Here is a 22,304-nt window from a genome sequence, read left to right on the forward strand (position 1 = left end):
TCCAAAAAAAATAAAGCCTTAATACAATCAAATCTTTAACATCTATAATAATATATACAGTCCAATATTACTTTGAATCAAAACCAATTTATACATATTAATTTCAGAAGTCCTTTTGTTGCATTCATTCTACTTTTTCTTGTTGATTTTCTGGCAACTGTTCAGCAAACTGCTTGGCTTTTTCTGGTTCAATAAAAAATCTTATGTCTGCCAGGAATAAATATTTTCAAAATGACTGGATAACACAAGATAAAATTGTATCCTTTCTTTCATAATATATTTTTTGTTGAATTAAATTCTTTGTTTTTTAATAGTTTAAAACTTGTATCCGTATAAAAAAATATTTTACTTCCATTATATTCCAGTGGTTCTTTACTTTCCTTGGTTCATCTAGCAGCCAGTTCTACTATTTCTCTTACTGGGTGTGGTAACAATTTTACCAAAATAGATCACTGATTTTGATTTATTCGAGGTTTTGGTGTCAAAGCTCTGTGAGGTCTTTCAATTTCAATATAGTCTTGAAAATCTTCAGGATCCATTGTTTAAAACTTCTTTGATGCCTGTACCCTCTTCGCCATCATTCAAACCTACTATTTTTATATTGTTGCATCTCCTAAAGTTTTCTAAAATATTAATTTTCTGAGCCAGCATTTCTTGTGTCTTAGTAACATCTTTATTCATAATGTTTTTTCTTTCAAAACAGCTATCTCTACCTCCACACCTTTAACTCTTTCTTCCACTTCTTCAAATTGTTTTTTCATGTCCATCATTATTCTCCACACATTGTATTTTAACATGTTTCTAATACACAATTTCTATTAACTCTAATATCAGACATCAGTGTTTCCATTAAAATTAATTGCTTATAAAAACATTGTATATTCACTATTTGAGTTTGAAGTTTATATTTCTCCTTAATTTTTTTTGTTTCTTCTTATACTTCTGGATCCAGTTCCTCACTTGATATAGACTCTGTTCCAGCAAATGTTTCCAAGTTGACTTCCGTTATACTTGTAACACCCTGTTGCTGATATCCTTTCTTCAGTGTCCTGTTTAAAATGAGTTCCACACATGTGCAGTAACATTTCCTTTCATGACTCCGTGAGCCACTGCTGAAGCAGTACTGCCCCGAACTTGTTCAATTGCAGACTGCGCAGATTGGGAACAGCTCCTGGATCCACTGTACAGGTAAGGCCTTCTTCCTTATCTTGTTATTTTCATTGCTTCTTCTCTGTAGGTTTTTCTTTTTTTGATGCCATCTTCAAAGTTTTCTCCAACTGTTTAACTTTCCATTTTTAATTGTTTTAAATCAAGACTTATTTACCAGTTTTTTAAAAAAACTTTTTTTTGGAGAGGGCTGGTTATACTGGACCAGTTACTAATCCATCATGTGGCTCCCCCCATTAAAGCAATTTTTTTACAAAAGCAAGTTTAATTATATTTTTATCTTTCCTCTTCCCCACCCTGATGGTTCTTAGTTTTCAAGACTCCTCACATTTTTACTTTGCTTTCTTATTAATACAAGATTTAACTAATTATTTTTTGACCATTTTCTGCATTCATTAGCTGTATTTTCTTTCAGTTTTTGATAGACTCACCTTATACCGTTTCAATTTCTGATTTTCCTCCTCAATCAGCATCTGATATTTGGCTACTTCTGATTGAATAGAGCTTATGACATTGCTACTCTGATCTGTATCCATGGGTTCTTCCTGTGCAGAGAAAAACAAGAATCCTTTTAATATTCAATCTATTTAACAATCCAAAATGTGCAACCATTTTAAAATCTCCTTTCTTACACTTAATGTTTTCTTGGTAGTCAGATAAAATAGGCAAAAATATGAAGCAACAATTGTAAATCCTGGAATCTACGGATGTGCAAAGTTCAATCTTATTAATTCAAACTTGAAAATTGAAAAAGACTAAAAATTCAAACTATATTGAGAAAAAAATTCTCTTGGGTGTGAACCTTATATTCTTAAATCAGATTATCGAATACATAAATTAAACTTTAAGCATAAAGATTATTTTAATCAGCCCACCTGGGAGTTGTGCAGGAATTCCTAGAAGTGTTGAAAACCAAGATTCATTTTACTCAATATTTCTCAATATACCTGATATACAAGTTTTAATGTGCTAAATATACAATTATGTACTTTAAAAAAAAATCTGTTGAATACAAATGAATCTTCCCCATAGAATCACTCTAAATGTGTTATGTGGAATATAACGTAGTACGGCAGAACTTCAAGACTTCTGTGATGCAAATCAAATTTGACAAAATAAAAAGCAATTTTTATTAAACTGTAATACAAGCAAAACAAGATGCAAAAAGCAATGCGGCCGGGGGGGGGGGGGGGGGGAGTGGGGGGTAGGGAGAGTGTAACTGTTCAGGGAACTTTGCAAATGAGACAATATTTACTTTGGTATCTCCATGTCTTTCAGCACTCTTTTGCACATACAAGAGTGATGTGTTAATGTAGCTGAAGCCAATTAGCATGACATGTCAGTATTCACTTTCAGCATTACATCAACTATAATCATCTATTCTAATCACAACTATTTTGTTTAAAATATCATCCTGATGCTCAAATTCATTCATTGAAGAGAAAACAAATGCAGGTGACTTCCCTCAAATGGAAAAAGGTGAAAGTGTAAGTCAGTCAACAGCACAATTAAAATCCTTTGGCTTCACAGAAATGGTCAACCAGTAAACATTATGATGCACGTACTCCTTTCATTGAGGGGATTATTTTATTACTGCTTCGAGTTCTGGGCCTTCCTCCTCAGGAGATTTATTCTACTTTAGTGAAAAGCAGCCATGTGAGTAAAGCATTAGAAGAGTTCCAACATTTGTGGAATAATTGTTCACAGAACTTTAAAAACAAGTTTCTATCTCACCAACCTTCATTACTTGTTATTACAGAGGAGATTGCCTGTGGTAAAAAGCAAAAGGCTAGAAGAAAAAATACTTGTTCAACACATAATAAGAACAGACCATGTTAGTTATATGGTCAAAAAAAAGAGGATGTGCATGGATTTACAATATAACATTTTGTCTTGCAAATTAATGTTACACATTAATTTAAAAAAACTGATATGCAGGCTCAATGCCAATTTGAATGTGGGAAGAATATACTTAGAATTTTAGAAACAGGAAAAGATATGGCTATCACGAGCCATCCCGGAGTAATTGAAATGAATTTGTGTCCATCTTTCCCCTGGAAATCAAATGGATTGGATTCCCAAACAACTCCATGCAGTGGAAGATACATGAACTCTCAACTTTCATTGGGGTTACATTCCAGAAACAGCCATGAATTCCAAATACCCCAAGCAAAGGAGCCTCTGCTGCTCAGTGCTTCAGTGATGCCCCCTATCTACCAGCTACAGCAAATGGTGAGATGTCACAAGCTGGTCAATCTGTTCCCTATAAAAATGTTAAAAGAAAAGGGTACCCATTTATGCAAGCTGAAACATACAAGTCATTATTAAAAAATATAATTTCTATTATTGCCAGATGGAAGAGTACGGGCATTCAAGGAGATTTTTCTGTTCATTTTAAATTGCTGTCTTTAAATCTTTTTCCTTTATGACCCGATCCAAAAATTTTAATTTCATTGGTGCTTTGCAGATGATCTTGAAATGTGTTTCATATCTTTCAATGTAGAAAACAAAACCATAGTTAAGTGACAAAGCCTTTTGTTATGTAAATACTTATTGAAACAATCTTTGCTAATGGACAAACTTATTCAGAATTTGAAGGGTGGGGGGGTTGATAAATTATATAGTGATTGAAAATATAGTAATGTGAAAATAAATACTATTAACATAAAGCCAACATATTTCCTTATAAACTTATTTAAAATATATATTTATGGACCAATTGATTCACTGCAGTCTCACAAAAGTGATTAAATTACAACAAAAAAAAAAATGATGGAACCAGAATTGAAACAAACAGATTGAAAAATTCCTCTCACCTCTGACAGCTGTCTCTGTAGATCTCTGATCTTCCTTTCATATATCATCTTCCTGTCTGACACAATTGCCATAAGATTAAACCTTATCTCTCCCTCACTGTACCTAGAACAAAAGAAGTGGCAGGTTTGGACCAATACATTTAAAATGGTTAATGAGGTTTAAATTTAAATTTAGACATATACCCCTGTAATATGCTCTTTCAACCCATGAGCCTATGCCACCGAAATAAATTACAATCCCCATACAGTTTTGAAGGGTGGAAGAAACCGGAGCACCAGGAGGAAACCTGCACAGACACGGGAAGAATGCACAAACTAATTTCAGACTGAACAAGATTCGACTGATATTACACTAACGGTGCCGTCTAAATGAAACAAAACATTGGCGGTAAACAAACTAACACTGGATTTGAACCCAGGTCATTAACAGCACACCACTACACTAGCTATGCCGTCTAATGGAACAAAACAAGACATAGGTAGTTAAAAAAAAATCTGTTGATGCAGGGGTCTAGGCAGTATTCAAAAGTGCAGGAGAAATTCACCAGGTCATGCAGCATCCATAGGAAGTCGACATTTCGGGCCTGAGCCCTTCATCCTGTTTTTGATTTCCCATGGATACTGTGCAACATGCTGAGTTTCTTTAGTATTTTGATATCCTGCAAAACAAAACAACCTGACAACAAAACAAAAAAAAATTCAGCATATTTCATGCTCATGGGATATCACAAAGAATTTCAAAATTATATACTTCTGAAGTGCACTTACTGTTGCCTTCTAAACCTCTCAGAAAAATCCCACAAACATATAATGAAATAGCCCCATCTCCATTTAGTTGAGAACACTCAGAGAAATGTTCAAAGTTATTGTCAGAGTACATACATAACATCGCATAAAAGAAAAATGTAAACAAATTTTAAAAATGTAAATAAATTGACTGCGATACAGAAAAAAAATCAGTTATAAATAATGAGCAAGTGTACCTAAAAAAATATGGTCTCTAATTGAGTCTGAATGGAGTCTGGTGGTTGAGAAGTAACAAATGGTGAATTTGGTGGTACAAGTCTCGAGGTACCTATACCTCTTCCCTGATGGCAACAGAGAGAACAGAGTGGCATGGTTGGCATAGTGGTTAGCACAATGCCTGTACAGTGCCAGCGATCAGGGGTTCGAATCCCATGATGTCTGTAGTTTGTATGTTCTCCCCATGTCTGCATGGGTTTTCTCTGGGGGCTCCGGCTTCCTCCGGGATGTAGGTTAATTGGGTGTAAATTGGGCAGCATGTTACTGTGTATATATCTAAATTTAAAATCTAACAGAGCATGTCCTGGGTGGCGTGGATCCTCTCCGATGTATTGGGCTGTCTTCACTACCTCTTGCCGGGCTTTTCGCTCAGAAGTATTGGTGCACCCATGGTAGGCTATGATGTAGCCGGTCAACCCACTTTCCACGACAAACATGCAGAAGTTTGCCAAGACTTCTGAAGACATACCGAACCTCCGCAAACTCCTGAGGAAGTAGTGAAGCTAACGTGCTTTCTTCACAATGACATTAATATGTTGGGTCCATGAAAGGTCCTCCGAGATAGGAACTCTCAGGTATTTAACTTTGTCTGGCTTCTCCACCTCAGATTCCCCCAAAGATCACTGGATCATACATCTCTAGTTTTATTTTCCTGAAGTCTAAAATTAGCTCTTTAGTTCAACCAGATTTTCAATCTCCCTCCTCTATGCGGACATCACCCTTTTTATAGAGCCAACTACAGTGGTATCAACAGCATATTCGTAAATGAAGTTTCATACCAAGCCACAAGTGTAGAGAGAGTATAGCAGGGGTCTAAGAATACAACCCTGTGGTGCTCTGGTGCTGACGGAGATTGTGGAGATGTTCTTGCCAATCCACTGACTGGGGTCTGGAGGTGAGGAAATCCAGGATCCAATGACTTGAGTCCCAGGTCCTGGAGTTTGCTGATTAGTTATGAGGGGATGATGGTGTTGAATGCCAAACTGTAGTCAATAAAAAGCATCCTGATGTATTCAACTTTGCTGTTCAGGTGTTCCAAGGTTTTGTGTAGCCAGTAAGAGGGCATCTGGCGTAGACATGTCTCTGCAGTAAAGATGTTTTTTTCCTCCAAGAAATACATATTTCTTGTTACAAGTTGATGACAGATAGACCAATTTAAAACCTCAATTATAATAATGCAGCATTCACCTCTTACTGTACTAGTGAATCAACATAGATCTCAGAATCAGAATTTATGATCATGAAATTCAGTGTTTTGAAGCAGGATCACAATGCAAACATTAATACAACCATCTTACAACATTACTGTAAAAATAAATAAAATAGTGCATGGAAACTCTTTGGTTCATTGATCATTCAGGAATCCGATGACAGCAGGGAAGAAGCTGTCCTTGTGCCGTCGAGTGCTCATCTTTAGACTCCTATACCTTTTTCCCCGATGGTAGCAGAGTGAAGAGGGCGTGGCTTGGGTGGTGGGGGAGTCTTTGAGGATAGAGTCTGCTTTTTTAAGACACTGCCTCATGTAGATGTCCTCGATGGAGTGAAGTCTAGTGTCTGTGATTTTGCAGACTGAGTTAACAAGTTTATTTTTCACCTCTGTACCAGGCAGCGATGCTACCAGCCAGAATGCTCTTCATAGTACACGTGTAGAGGTTTTAGTGAGTCTTTGGTGACATACCAAACCTCCTCAGACTCCTCACTGTCGAGCCTTCTTTAGAATTGCATCAACATGGAAGCTTCAGGAAAGATCCTCAGAAATGTTGACACCCAGAAATTTGAAGTTCTCGACCCTTTCCACTACTGAGCCCTTGATGAGGACGAAGTCATGTTCCCCTGACTTCCTCCTGAAGTGCACAATCATCTCCTTGGTTTTGCTAACATTAAGCGCAAAGTTGTTGTCGATACACCATTCAATGAGCTGACCTCCCTCCTGTAAGCTTCCTCATTGCAGTTTGTAATTCTGCCGACAACTGTGGTGTCAGTGGCAAACTTGTAGATGGCATTGGAATTGTGGCTGGCCACAGTTATGAGTGGACAGGTAGTTCTCGACTTCCAACCTAGACAAGTCCTGGTGGAGCGAATCTGACTTACAACCACCCCTTCAGTCCCCATTATGGTCATAAGTTGGGTACAACGAGTAGAGTAGTGAGCTAAGCACGCATCCTTGGGGTGTGCCAGTGTTGATAATCAGTGAAGAGGAGATATTGTTTTCAACTCCTACTGACTGTGGTCTTCTGATGAGAAAGTCAAAGATCCAGATGCAGAAGAGGGTACAGAGACCTGAAGTTTGCAGCTTCTTGATCAGCAATGAAGGAATAATGGTATTGTAGGCCGAGCTGTAGTCGATGAAGAGCAACCATATGTATGAATTGCTATTTTTGAAGTGATCCAGAGCTAAGTGGAGAACCAGTGTTATTTCATTTGCAGTGGAGATTATGATGATATGTGAATTCCAGCAGGTCCAGATCTTTGCTCAGGTACGTGTTAATTTTGGCCATGGCCAGCCTCTCAAAGCATTTCATCACAGTAGAACTTACTGCTACTGGGCAGTAATCGTTGAGGCAGCTCACACTACTCTTCTTGGGTACCTGGATGATTGATGCCTTTAGTGTACACAGTTTAGACTAAGAGGCAAATAGGTGACTGCGGACACTGAAATCTGAAGCTGGACACAATCTGCTGGAGGGACTCAGCATGTCAAGCAGCTTCAATGTGAGATAAAGATTAGTTTTGATGAAGGGTGCAAAACATTAGGCATTTTCTTTCTCTCATTGATGCTGCTCAACCTGCTGAGTTTCTCCAGCAGTGTGTGTAGTCTTAGACTGAAAGGTTTGCTTGCTAATACTCAAAAGTACACATACCTTTTTAAAAAAAAAACTCGGTGGCAACAATACCCACAGAAAATTGTAGATTTCTCTCTCATCTCCATTATGCAGTGTTAATGTACGATTACGTATTAAAGATCTCACTCATATTATCACTTGTATATCATTTTGGGGGCATTAAATTCCAGTTTACCTATCTCGGCTGCACCATTTCATCAGATGCAAGGATCGACAACGAGATAGACAACAGACTCGCCAAGGAAAATAGCGCCTTTGGAAGACTACACAAAAGAGTCTGGAAAAATAATCAACTGAAAAACCTCACAAAGATAAGCGTATACAGAGCCGTTGTCATACCACAACTCCTGTTCGGCTCCGAATCATGGGTCCTCTACCGGCATCACCTACGGCTCCTAGAACGCTTCCACCAGCGTTGTCTCCGCTCCATCCTCAACATTCACTGGAGCGCTTTCATCCCTCACGTCGAAGTACTCGAGATGGCAGAGGCCGACAGCATCGAGTCCACGCTGCTGAAGATCCAGCTGCGCTGGGTGGGTCACGTCTCCAGAATGGAGGACCATCGCCTTCCCAAGATCGTGTTATATGGCGAGCTCTCCACTGGCCACCGTGACAGAGGTGCACCAAAGAAAAGGTACAAGGACTGCCTTCAGAAATCTCTTGGTGCCTGCCACATTGACCACCGCCAGTGGGCTGATATCGCCTCAAACCGTGCATCTTGGCGCCTCACAGTTCGGCGGGCAGCAACCTCCTTTGAAGAAGACCGCAGAGCCCACCTCACTGACAAAAGGCAAAGGAGGAAAACCCAACACCCAAACCCCAACCAACCAATTTTCCCCTGCAACCGTGTCTGCCTGTCCCGCATCGGACTTGTCAGCCACAAACGAGCCTGCAGCTGACGTGGACATTTACCCCCTCCATGAATCTTCGTCCGCGAAGCCAAGCCAAAGAAGCAAAGAAAGACTGTATTAAAGATCTCACTCATATTATCACTTGTATATCCTTTTGGGGGCATTAAATTCCACATTTTCGCAAAAATTAAATCAAACTATACCTGTACAAAAATCTCTTCAACCCTCATTCTCCTCATCTAAAGCTGCTCAAGGTTGGAGAATGCTGCATACCCTTTATTCAAAGAGATTGCTTTGTTAGCATGACCCAAACAAGATTTCAAAATACAATTTTATCACCACTGATCATATTTAAATATGTTTTAAACAGAATGAGCTTGCTTTCTCTCAAGTAACATTCATTTAATCAGTTGAGTTCTTTATCTGGACCATTTGCCTTATTCCAGTGTATTCCTATGAGTTGATTTCTGATTGGCTCCAGGAAGCACTTCATGAATGACTCTTTGCTCTCCAAACACAACAATTTGTATGACATTAACATACAGATGCTTCATATTTAATCAGATGTTTTCATAACATGATCAATTTTCATTATTTTGATTGGATAGACTCAACAAAAAAGTCAATATGGATTTTTTGAGCCAAATGATCTCTTTTGTACCAAAATGAATTGATCATTGAATGGGTGACGCAAGACACTTATTTCAGTTCACCTACATAAACACTCAAAGCATCTCAGAATTAATCAATCTAGTCATTACTTTTCACCATCAGGATTGCTGTATCTCACCAATAAATTTATTACGTATTGCTGGTCACTTTTGATCGTGGGATCAAAACAATATTGAAATAAATACTGAATCTGTACATGTACACCCTGTTTTACAAATATTTGCTTTATGAAAACTACCTTTTACAAAGAAATCTGTGTTCACTATCTGAAAGAAATTTGAATAGGGTTTTTGCTTTTATGAAAACAGTCTTCTATAATAGTGAATGGGTCTTCACTTTACACCATTTCAGCTTGAAAAACGTTTCATAGGAGCGCTCTAGTTTTGTAAAGTGGGGTATACCTGTATTGATATTTATATCTTAGCAGTCCATCCTAATTTTATGTCAGGATCTTCATTGAGTATGCTGTGAAAATCTGTGTAAACAGTTTTCAAGAATTACCATTAATCAAGAGTAAATAATTAAAATCAGTGATTCACTTTCATCGTTCATCTTGGTTCTCTTGAAGGTATTTGCTGTCTTACAGTTTTATAACCGATTTAAACCTTAGCCACAATTCTTCATATATTATGTAGTGTTTGGATGAATATCACTGTTTCGAGCCCAGAGGACCCCAAAACCCAGAAGCAATAGAAATTCACGAAAACAAATGGTTACTTAAACAAAAGTTGCTTTTAATTATCCTTAAACATGAAAACAGGATCAAATTCTAACTTATTGCTATTAACTTACATAACTTATCTTAACCCCATCCACTTCTAATTCTAAGTGCACAGGTAATGTGTGTGTAAATTTAGAAAAGTTATTTGATTCACAATCCAATCTCATTTCTCATTCCTCCAAGTTAACTGGTTGCAGGCAAATCTTATACTGTGCACAGAATTGAACATTTATAAATTTCACCAGGCTTTGGTGCTTGAAAAGGTAAATGGTTACCACTCAGGAAGGTTCTTGTCGGTTTTCAGAGAGAGATTTGTTGTTCGCTGGACATAAACTGATCCCTTTTATTCAGCCACTTCAGTATCTTGCTGAAAAAAACTTGCCCCATCAGGGTTCTCCAGATGATAACCTCTTTCTTTCAGGTCACCACAGAGATCCTTTTTGTTTCCCTTATTTCAAGTGAAACATTAGGCAGCCAGTCTTCTCCTCTTGTATGGACGACAAGGGCTTTGAACAGGCTGAACTCACAACCAGTCTTCAAAATGTTTTTTTTCCAGTCAGTATGCTGCTGAACTTTAGCACTGTAGAACTGAATTTTCTCTCTCTCTCTCTGTGAGAAAAACTTGTTTGACCCCCTCGGTTTGCAAAACCACATGATCCTCCTAGAACAGGAAACTGCACTCAGACAGCCTGCAGCTCCAAATCTAATCCTCAGAGTTCTTTCATCTGTTGCTTTTCAAAACAACAATCCATTAGTGAAGTCTCTATAGGCACTCCCCAAAACTTTTGCAAAGGAACTCGGAGCCAGCCTGTCTGGCTTGAGCAGAGTTCCAGTATTTTAAATGAGATATGTTCTGAAGTGTTTGTATGTGACCTACACTAAAAAACCTGCCACAATTTATCTTCTTTAAAACATATCTATATACAATATAAAATACACCACCAATGTCTGTTTAGATCCTACTCTCACATAATATCTCATAATATCTGCACGTACTAAGTTTCCATCAATAAAATGGTTAGTAAAATGGGAAATTCTTGGCTGCTTTTCATTTCCCTGGACTCAGATGCAGATGTCATTGATGGTATAAGATAGTAAGAAAAACCTGACAGGCCAAGCATACTCTCAAGTTCTCATCATATTCCCCAAAGGTGCTTCAAAAACATCCATATTTTTTCCTGCACTGTTCTTAGTTTTTATTTAGAACGACTTCCTTGCTGTTATATTTAACCCAATTAATAACTAATTTGTAGACATGCACTGAGAATAATTTGCCTTTTAACTGGAAAATGTGGGAATGAACAAAAATATCTTTATAACATGTACAAGGTACTTACTTTTGTATTCGCTTCTCTATGACTGGTCGCACTGCACTAACCCAGTCATCTTGATTGCATGTTCCTAAGAAAAGAAAACCATAAATTGACTCATGAATAAATATCTTTTGATTATCAATTTTTTTTAACTCAATTGTTGCTGCAGTTCTAACATTGTAGTCCATGCATTGAATAATCTTAAAGTATAATGAGAAGTAATGTCAATAATTTCATGCTACTTGTTGCTGAGATTGTGAATCCAAGTTTTGCTCAGGCTTTATAAATAAATTATGAATATTGAATCAAACCATCTTCAAAAATGACAAACGATCTGTATGAAAATGTCAGACATACATCCTCCATCTTTCTTTGTAGATCTTGACCACAAAGGAGATCTAGCATTTTCCCTTTACACAGCAAATAGTTTTTACTTCTTTAAAATATGGTCATACATAACACCAAATGCAACCATCTGAAGGAAGCCCATATAATTATCTGTCATTCATTAGCTCTCATTGAGAAGGCTCAGCTAATGCAAATTTACTCATTAAACTGTGCTCAGCCTGCTCCTATTCACACTACTGACCCACGACTGCATCACCAGATCCAGCTCCAACAGTGTCATCAGGTTTGCAGATGACACCACAGTAGTTGGCCTCATCAGCAACAACGATGTGTCGCACTATGTAGAAGAGGTGGAAAATCTTGAGAAATGGTGCAAGAGTAACAACCCAAGTTTCAATGTGGACAAGACTAAGGAATGATCATGGACTTCAGGTGAACCAGGAATTATCACTACACATCAACAACTCTGTAATGGAGAGAATGGAGAGTGACACTCAACTTGTTAGGAAGGCACAACCACAACTCACGTCTTGAGAAGACTGAAGCAGGCAAAGCTACTGGCCATCATAATGTTAATATTCTATATGATCTCTATCAAGAGTGTCCTGGCCGGATGCACCAGTGTAGTATGGTTGTTGCGGAGCAATGGATCAGAGGTCAATCCATAGAACCATAAGAGAAGCAGTCTTCTTCCCTCCCCCCACCCTCCCCAACTCCATCAACATGATCTACTGGAATTGTTGTTTGCAGGGGGTTCACAAAATCATTGAAGACTCCTTCCACCCTGCACACAGCATCTTTCGACTGTTCCCACTGGGAAAGAAATACAGGAATATCAGAGCCAGCATCACCAGGCTTCCTCCCACAGGCAGGGAGAATGCTGAGAAACAAAAAGGAATGCTCATCCAAGACTCTCATATTCATGAAACAATATTTATTTATGTGTATATGTCTTGCATATGTATTGTTTATATGTGTGTTATGTCTGTTTGTATGTCTGCGTTGCTTTACACCGAGGACCAGAGAATGTTCTTTAGTCAGGTTGTACTTCTACAATCAGATGACAATAAACTGGACTTGATTTTTCTACAATAAAGTGCTATGGCAATTCTACTTTGGTTTGAAAATACATCTTTCAATCTCTCATGTTCATAACTAACACTTTTTCCAAAAGATAATTGGAACCACATTTTAAACTACATTCAAGCAAAATGCTGTTAATTAGCACATTACTTCAAACATCTTAGCAATTGACATATTAATTATCTTCACACATTTACCACTGGATTTCCCATAAATACAAGTAGCCAAGACAAAACCTGAGGAGTCCTGCATTTGCTTCCACACTACAAGCATGAGATGATTATGATGCTTTTCCAGCTGAATTTAACTAAGTAGCAAGTAAAGCAATATCATATGAGATCTGAAGCATTCGTGCATACTGCTAATAAGGAAAATGGTGTAAACTGCTAAGATGTTTAATTTTTACCACTGTACATGGAATTTTTACAACAGAATCATGTTAAAACCAATCCACCAATCCCCAACTGAATATTACTCAATGCTTTGCAATTATTAGATTCTCCTTACACTAATTTCAATATTAGATTTAATGTCTTCTTCTGGTTATCCATCCCATAGGAGGATAATGGTTCCTTACAGTCAGTTTGTGGGGCTTGATAGGAGGATACCCCATTCTTCAGAAAATTTAGGGGAGTAGGGTGTTGCACAGGACCAGACCCACCCTCTTGACATCCCCTACTGGATCCAGTGGCATGGTGAGGTCCAAGATGGCTGGGGGAAGTTGCAGTGAATGGACAGACCAAACTTTGATGCAAGCGATATCCTTTCCATGCTTCACAGCACCTGTTTGCTAGATGCCGCTGACCCTAAAAAGGGTTCGTCCACTTTAGACAGGTCTTGTTTTTCATCCTGCAGGGTGTCTAGCCACCATCCACACAAGGCAAGCCTAGTGGGGGAGTCAGATTAGTAGCTGACCACCCAATCATGCGACCAGTAGTACTGGGTTACATGGTACCAGCAGCACTCAGACAAGTGACTTGACAATGTCTTCTAACCCACCTTCAACTGACAACTATTCAACATTCCTCTTTTTATTCTGTATAAAATTAATTCTTACACTTAAACCACAAATAAACTGTACATGGGGAAGTAAAACAAAATGCCAGTTAGCAACTTAATGATATTTTTAAGTGATGTTATACTTCAGATCAGGAAATGTATGTAATCTAGTGAAAGTCCAGGTTCATCCAATTCAATGTTATAATCTAATTTCATGGCACCTCCAATTTTAATTACAACATGCAATTCTTGGCTTTTTGATCCAATATTTTTAAGAATAGATCTATTTTCTAAAACAAAAATCTACCTGCTTTCTTATAACCTTACATCATAACCAAACAATCCTAAACAATACACAGAAATGTTCACAAATTATTTGTTATGGGGTACATAATGGGGTACAAGAACATGATAAATGTGCAACATCTTTATTTTCTCTATGCATCTATCACTAAATCTGAACATCTTGGTAAGAAGTTACACATTAACAATGAATTAAGTCCAACCATGATCTCTCACTGATGAGAGCCCTTTCCAACCATTCTGAAAATCTAGCCTTATTCAAGATGGCATCTTTCAGTTGACCCCTGTAAACAAAAGGCCTATATCTTCTCAGGTAAGTGCAAAAAGACCCATCAGTAGATTTTACTTTTGGAAACTGTCTGACCATCAATCAGTATGACTAAAATAGCTTATACAATTATGTATCCCATTTCCTATAGAATACATTTCAAACATTATTCACGATAAGGCTCATGTTCTGAAAAGCTCTGCAGAATCCAATTCTTCACCATCTAAGTTAAAATCATGGGACTGTTAGTTTATTGCTTTGAAATTCTAGCATGAGAACCATCACCATTACAGGGGAAGAAATAAGGTGAGAGAATTAAACTAAATATATTGGTTTCTTTGGAAAAGTGAACTGTATTGCAGCTCCATCTTGTATTATGCACAAGAAAAATAAAACTTTTATATACATTTTCTTCCTCAGTGCCATTCAACTTTCCAAAGAAAAACTAACAAGCAGGAGACCTTAATTCTAATTTGGCTTGAATTATAAATAAATTAATTTATTTATTAATGTACAAGATAAAATTCATCAAAATTACTACTGAACAACAGAACCATCATACCCAAGTCTATTGGTCCTTCTCTTAATCCATCCAGTTCATATAACCTGCCATGGACAGGAAAGTAACTGACAAAATGGAATGCATCCTCCTCTTTTCCTGCAGTTTTGGCATCAAACTCAAACATCTGCTGCCTGGGAAGGAAAATGCCACAATAAGTTTGGAGGAACTTTGAAAAAGCTAGTGAGAAAGTGATGTAGAGACTTCATACCTGGCGAAACCGTTGTGAACTTGCCGAATCACTTCAGAGTTGCTCAGTGCCAAGCCTTTCATCTATTTTAAAGATGGACTGCTTTACTTACATAGCATAAAGTTAAAACAATGGTTAATGTAAATATTCAGCCTTTGCCACCCAATCATTAGGCTTGCCCAAAATATTTTCACATTTTTGTTTCAGTGACTCACTCTCTCTTCCTAGATTCAAGAGTCTCAAAGAATTTCCCAGACAAATTAGACGTCTCTAATGAGTCAGAGGATTCACCAAAAACAGATCTGACCAATCCACATCAATTCACTCTGCCAACATCACAACTGAAAGGTAAATTTGCTGTACTATGAAACTAAAACTCTCTAGTTCCACAAAATGGTACATAACTGCCAAGAGATCAGTGAAAATCAATTTCATTTTCAGACCCAATTTAAAGACAACAATGTTAATTTTCGTTGCCTCAATAGCAGTTTCAAATATAGTAAAACTCAGATATTATGACACCCTTAAGACATTGGTGGTTCCAGAGTGGCAAGTTTTCAAGACTCTTAGATTCTACTATTAACACAACACAAATTGTAATTAACTTTTTTATTAAAAAAGGTACAGTGCAGGAACATAATAAATTTGAGTAAACCAGTTGACAGCAGGGATCATGATGAACCAGGTAAGAACCCAACAGGATTTCTAAATAATGAGATAGTAAATGACTGTAAAAAAAATATAAAATATTATGAGAACCATTTGGAGTACTTACAGCAGCATCAAAGCTTTGTGAGAATTCTTTAAATTCTCCAAGAGTCTCCCCCAGTTCTATATCTGGGTGAATGCAGTTCAGTAACACACTGATAATTGCTTGAGTTGCACAGGCATTATTGATAACCTTGAGGGGAAAAAAAGGAAACAAAATCAGACAATGAGAAGATTTCTTTCCTGCACATACTTCAAAATAATTAAGTGAAACAATATTGTATCCATACAGACCATTGGTACTAAATTGCTTTGATTTCATAAATTGGGACGAGAGAGAAAAAAAAGATGTTAGCTAGGTTAGTCTTTTTAGACTAAGGGGCAAAGTATTCACAACACAGAAACAGGTCATTCAGCCCAGCTGCATATTGATTTTTTTTCTCCTAAAGCCTCAACCTTCGTCCATTCATTTAATCCCTTTAATATATCCAGAAATGCTGAAAGTTTTAGCAGCATTTATGATAAGAGAAACAGAGTTACAATTCAAAGACCCTTCATCGATAACTTTTTTTTCCCTTCACAGTTCTGATGTGTGTACCTTCCCTGCTCTTTCCACTTCAATTAAACTCCAAATTCCATCCTATCCTGAACAGTCACACAAGATTAAGGATGACCTATTTTTGCTCCACTTTTGTGGATACTGGTGGCTGATGAGGCTCCACCACAAATTAGGTAGATGATAGACAGTCTGTGAGAAATTTAATAAGCATTTATACATTAAATTGCTATGTGGAAGATAAATAGGGTTAGTGTAGATCAGTGCAGTGGAACCTTGAACATGGTAGGCCAAAGGGCTCATTTCTCTTGGTAGCCTACTCCTTTCCACCACATGCACAACCTCTGTGTGATTCCAACAAGTGACTTCACCCTTCACAACATCAATCAAACGCTTTCCCCACTTCAATCAGTTATGGCCCACAGTTTCCCAAGTCAGTGGAGATAATGCATTCCTTCAAGGAGGCTTTGTCCACCTGGCAACATGTTTGTATCAGAGAGCTTGGAATTTAGTGTCTTTTTTCAGGAGTCTGGTATCAGGCATGCAACCTATGTAAACATACTGAAATGTTGGAGGAACTCAGCTGATCTTTTCAGCATCTAGGAGACAAAGATATATTCCCAATGTTTTGGGCCTGAGCCCTTCTCAAGGCAAAAATCAGAAAAGGGAGAAAGAGGATATATCAGAAAGTCTCAGAATTCAAACAATGGGGGAGGAATCCAGAACCAACAAAAGGTGTTAATTGAATATGATAAGGAACCACTGAGAATTTATCATGTTTGTGCGAAAGAAGACAGGGAAAGGAGAGACCACAGAGGAAGAAGAGGTGTCGGGATTTAACAAAAGCCAGAGAAGTCAATCTTAATGCCATTTGTTGGAGGGTGCCCAGTTGTAAGATGAGGTGTTGTTCCTCCAATTTACAGGTGGTCTCAGTCTGGTAGTACATGAGACCATAGACAGATATGTTAGGAAGGGAATGGGATGGAGAATTGAAATGGGTGGCCACAGGGAGATCCACGCTATTGCGGCAGACAGTCATGATGCTCAACAAAGCGATCTTCCTGTTTGCGTCCAGTCTCTATGATGTAGAGATCACAGCGAGAGCAATGGATGCAGTAGATGGCCCCTGCAGATTTATAAATGAAATGTTGCTTCACTTTGAAGGACTGTTTGGGTCCCCAAATGGTGCTGAGGGAGGAGCTGTTGGCGGAGCTGTTGGCGCAAGTGGAGCATCTCCTGCTGTCCACAAGGGGACGATTGGTGGGGAGAGGGGAGTCATGAAGGGAGTGGCCCCTGCAGAAAGCAGAGAGGGGAAATGTGTCTAGTGGTGGGATCACGTTGTAGGTGGCAGAAATGGAAGAGGAGGATGTGTTGGATACGGAGACTGGTGGGGTGGTAGGGGAATCCTGTCCTTGTTGCATATGGGGGCGGAAGGGGCCAGAGCAGATGTGCAGGTAACGGAGGATATGCAGGTGAGTGCCGAGTTGATCGTGATAGAAGGAAAGCCACATTGTTTGAAGGAGGAGGACAACTCTGGTTATCTAGTATGGAAGTTCTCATCCTGGGTGCAGATATGATGGAGGAATTGAGAGAATTGAATGGAATCCTTACAGGGGACAGGGTGGGAGGAGGTATAGTCAAGGTAGCTGTGGGAGTTGGTGGGTCTATAGAAGAGGTCTGTTGAGAGTTTGTCTCTTAAGATGGAGACAGAGAGATCGAGGAAAGGGAGTGTTGCTAGAGATGGACCAAGTGAATTTGAGGTCAAGGTGGAAGTTGGCAGCAAAGTGGAAGTCAATGAGCTCATCATGGGTACATGAGGCAGCACCAGCAGAGGAAGAGTTGAGGGGCCTTGCCTGTGTAGGCTTGTAGCATGGATTGCTCCACATAGCCCACAAAAAGGTAAGCATAGCTGGGGCTCATGCAGGTACCATGGCAAACTACATGGCCTGTGCAACGTAGTAACTTCATCTCTATAGGGGATGCCATTAAGGGGAGGCACTGATTTTGACGTGCTTGTTATTTTGTAGAGACAGCCATGGTGGTATTCTTCCAGTCTCCCAAGAGGTCTGCTGTAGTTAGTCTGGGCCTCAGAAGCATCTTGTAGAGGAGAATTTTGTGCTGAATCCAGATTCTTGATTTTTAAAAAAGCCCCCTCGCCCCCCCCCCCCCACCAAATGACCTATGGCTCTGTTGGCATACTAAAGGCAGCAGTGAAATTTATCACTCTCCACTGAGAGGAGGCTCCCAAAATATTAGAAGTGATCCCCCTTTCCAGTATCTCAATATGAACCTTTACTATTCACAAAGGTAAGGGATGAAACTAACTCAAACACGTGATCCACTTCACATCCTGCTGTCCAATTGTTTGCAGGGTGACCTTGAGCAAAAGTCAACCAGGTCATGATCTGTCAAACCACTGCAGCCCTTGGTACCAAGATACAATATTACTTGCAAATTATAGACACTTTAAAAATAATTCAAAGGAATACAAATCCAGATCCCCAATATTACCACCAAAGCTGAAAAATGTCTACACATCAGGGCAAATGTTTTCTTCTCCATCTTATTTCTTGCAATGGAAATATATAACAAAAAATAAATGTTGTGAAATCAAAGGGACATCTGTTACTTGCAGTAAGGAACTCCTAAGCTGCCAATTTAAGAACAACACATTCAGACAGGATGACCGAAAGGAGCAATATAGATTCAATCTTTGGTTCATTCAAATGACATGCATTTCCAGATATTGCGAAGTGCATAAATACAATGGAAGAAATACCAAATTCACAGATACGACACCAATTGTGCACAAGGGGACTCGTGATAACCTTGTGAAATTCATTGTGTAATTGACAAACATGAGCGATATGCATTGTAAGCAATGTTCAGAAAATGTAAGGGACTAAACCTGACTGGTTACAAAAAGGCAGAAACAACATCATTACAATTTTTCAATCTGATCACAAATCAATGAGTGAAAAAGAAAGCAGCTGCTCAGCTTTGCCTTTTCAATTCATATTCACAAAGTGCGTCCATTTTTCTTTGGTCAGTAATATCAGGAAACCCGCAATCTACCAATACAATTTAATTTCTTTGAAAGACTGCAATAAAGAGTGTCCTCAAAATGCATTGCTGTGTACTAATTCTCCTTTGCAAGAGGCTCTCATCATTATTTGTTTACCAACCAATAAGAACTCTTTGAAGAATGAACTCAAAATAAATTTTCAGCTAAATATTTAAATACAGTACCCCACTTCTGAAATGTAGTTCACCAGGTGATATTTCCTGCACTTGCTTAAAAGTAATCAGAACCATATTTCCTGATATCATTTAAAACTCCCGAGGGTACAATGGAAAATGTATTACAATATTAAAAAAACTGAATTAAAATTGTATTGTATTATTAGAAATAACTACTCAATGCATAAAATCAGCCAGTCAGTACCAAAATCCCAATTATACTGGATTATCAGAATTTTATTATACATGTTTCAGAATTAAAATAAATTCTCTTAATCCACCTGTTTAGCAAAGAAGATCTTCTCAAGTCTTGAATCCTGAACAATGGATCCTGCTGGTTCTTCTCCTGGCTGCCATTTGAATAGGAAGATTAGGCCATGAACGGGTCTGAAAATAAAAAGGATGATGAAGTGATGACTGAAGATGACCCAACAAGGCAGGAAACACACAAACTATTTCGGAGCAAAGTTATCATTCTAATGGCTGTCACACAAACTCTCCACTGAACAGAAATAGTGATAAACAATGCATATAGCATGTTAACAGGTGAACTTGATTTGAAGAATTTATGCAAATATCCCATTTCAGCATGAACAGCAGGCTATGTAATACCCATTTATATAATTAGTCAAATATAAACGATATTACAACTTTCCTTTACAAACTGATTTTTGGAATACATATTTAAAAATACGTACCGGGGGTGTAGGTTAATTGGGTGTAATTGGGAGGCACAGGGCTCGTGGGCCGAAAGGGCCTGTTACTGTGCGGATGTCTAAATTTAAAATTTAAATAGAATTATAATTTAAATGTAATTTTTTTTTAATTTAAAATGATATACATCTCATTAGCTTGAGATTCCAATTTATAATAAATTTAATTCTTCCAGATGTTGGAAATATATATTTTTTTTGTGGGGGAGGGGGCTCATGTTACTATGCAGAAATACAAAATATTGAAATTAGTCTATTTACCACATTGGTCCATATTCATAATCCTTTCTGACTGATAAATATATTCCTCTCACAACTCAATCCAGATACTACCCTCCGAGTCAAAAAGCTACACCTAGGGCCCCTCTTAACTTTCCTCACCCATCTTCCCCCACCTTAAATCTAAGCCATCTAGTTCTAGAATTGTTTACCCTGGGAAATAAGATTGTGCCATTCATTAATCTACACCTCTTGTGATTTTATGTACCTCTTTAAGGTCACCCCTCAGCCTCTTATAGGGAATATCAAGACCCAGCCTATCCAACTTCTCCCTATAATTCGTCCACCACCCTTGATAACATCCAGTCTCAATAACATCCTAATGAATCTTGTTTGTCTCCTTTCCAACTTATTCATAGCTTTCCTATGGCTGAGCAACCAGTACTCCAAGTATAGTCTCACCAATGCCTTCTATAGCTGTATTATACTCAATAACTCCCTCCCGCATCCCCATGAAGGTGAATGTGCCTTCATCACCATTCTATCCACTTGAATCAATCGATACAAAATCCTGAACTCCCCTCAACATTATTCTGAGAATATCATCATCAGAAGGAGCCCAACCGTTCACCACCTTCTAACAAGTAGTTAGAATGCCAGTTTTTTTATTGCACTCTCATTCCATAAATTAGTAAGTAAAAAAAAAAACCCAGTTCACTGATATTCTGTCGGACATCATTCAGGCCAATGAGAGTGCGAGAGATTTTTAGTCTTAAATGAAGGTCCTGACCTAAAACACTGATTGTCCATTTCATTCGACAAATGCTGCCTGACTTGTGGGGTCCCTCCAGCTTCTCATTCTTTGCTCAAGATTTCAGCATCTGCAGTATATTTGTGGCCCTCTTTAAATAGTCTCATAAAGTAGTACCAATCACCAATTCCTACCACACCAGCCAGTATCTTTACTTCTTCTTTGAAAGTTATTACTGAATTTTTACACAACCCATAAAATGTTTTCAAGATCACAAATACTAACAATGAAAAAAATTCACACATTTTTGTCAATTATCTTAAACAAATGTCTTCTATTTTCTGACTCTTCACAACCAGTAAAATTTTTAATTAATTATTTCATCAAAATCTTTCAAGATTCTGAATATTTCTATCTAGTGACTATTTAATCTTCACTGTTCTAAGTGAAACAACTCCAACATCTCTGAATTTTCCACATACTAAAATCTGGAATCTTTTATGTTAAACAGGTCAAAACTCCTCAGCTATATCTTTGAGGAAATGACCCAATTCTTTTAAAAATCGCTTAAATTTTAGACACAATAATTCAACAAGAGCTTACTTTCTTGCAAAAGTTCGAAGTATCTATTTGGATATGCCTCCATTCAAGGTGATGAATATTCTTTCTAAATTTACCTTGCCACCTGTGAAGATTTCTGAACATGCATCCTCAGCTGTCTTGGTTCTTGCCCCTCTACTAAAATTGTGTATCATATCAGATTTCCTAGTTAAGCAGCATCTGATTGATTTTCATCTCTGTTCCTTTGTATTCCTCCAATTGCCTACCTGTAAGGAACGATATCTAGGCAAGGTGAGAAACATTATCAAAGAAGCAACACACCTAAATCAGAGACTTTTCTCCCATCGAGCAGATGCTACAGGATCATGCACCAGTACGCTCAAGAATATTTTTTTAAAAA

The 22,304-nt window shown here is 38.1% G+C and overlaps 1 protein-coding gene across 5 annotated transcripts in view; it reads right to left on the bottom strand.

Moving 5' to 3' along the window:
- uchl5 (ubiquitin carboxyl-terminal hydrolase L5) overlaps nt 1-22,304 on the bottom strand; it is a 54,169-nt gene that overhangs the window by 18,374 nt on the left and 13,491 nt on the right. For 3 of the 5 annotated variants that reach the window (XR_011357630.1, XM_069937831.1, XM_069937830.1), the window contains exons 3-9: nt 19,942-20,047; nt 15,932-16,057; nt 15,178-15,239; nt 14,970-15,100; nt 11,431-11,494; nt 3,984-4,086; nt 1,599-1,712 (exon numbers count right to left, since the gene is read on the bottom strand). Coding sequence is in view for 4 of the 5 variants with exons in the window: in XM_069937831.1 (XP_069793932.1) it covers nt 1,599-1,712; nt 3,984-4,086; nt 11,431-11,494; nt 14,970-15,100; nt 15,178-15,239; nt 15,932-16,057; nt 19,942-20,047 (706 nt within the window). In the remaining variant the exon portion in view is untranslated. Of the gene's footprint in view, nt 1-1,598; nt 1,713-3,983; nt 4,087-11,430; nt 11,495-14,969; nt 15,101-15,177; nt 15,240-15,931; nt 16,058-19,941; nt 20,048-22,020; nt 22,171-22,304 lie in introns of all 5 variants that reach the window. The other 2 variants (XM_069937832.1, XM_069937834.1) reach the window with 1 other exon arrangement.

Source organism: Narcine bancroftii, chromosome 5, assembly GCF_036971445.1.
Source record: "Narcine bancroftii isolate sNarBan1 chromosome 5, sNarBan1.hap1, whole genome shotgun sequence".
Lineage (NCBI taxonomy): Eukaryota > Metazoa > Chordata > Chondrichthyes > Torpediniformes > Narcinidae > Narcine > Narcine bancroftii.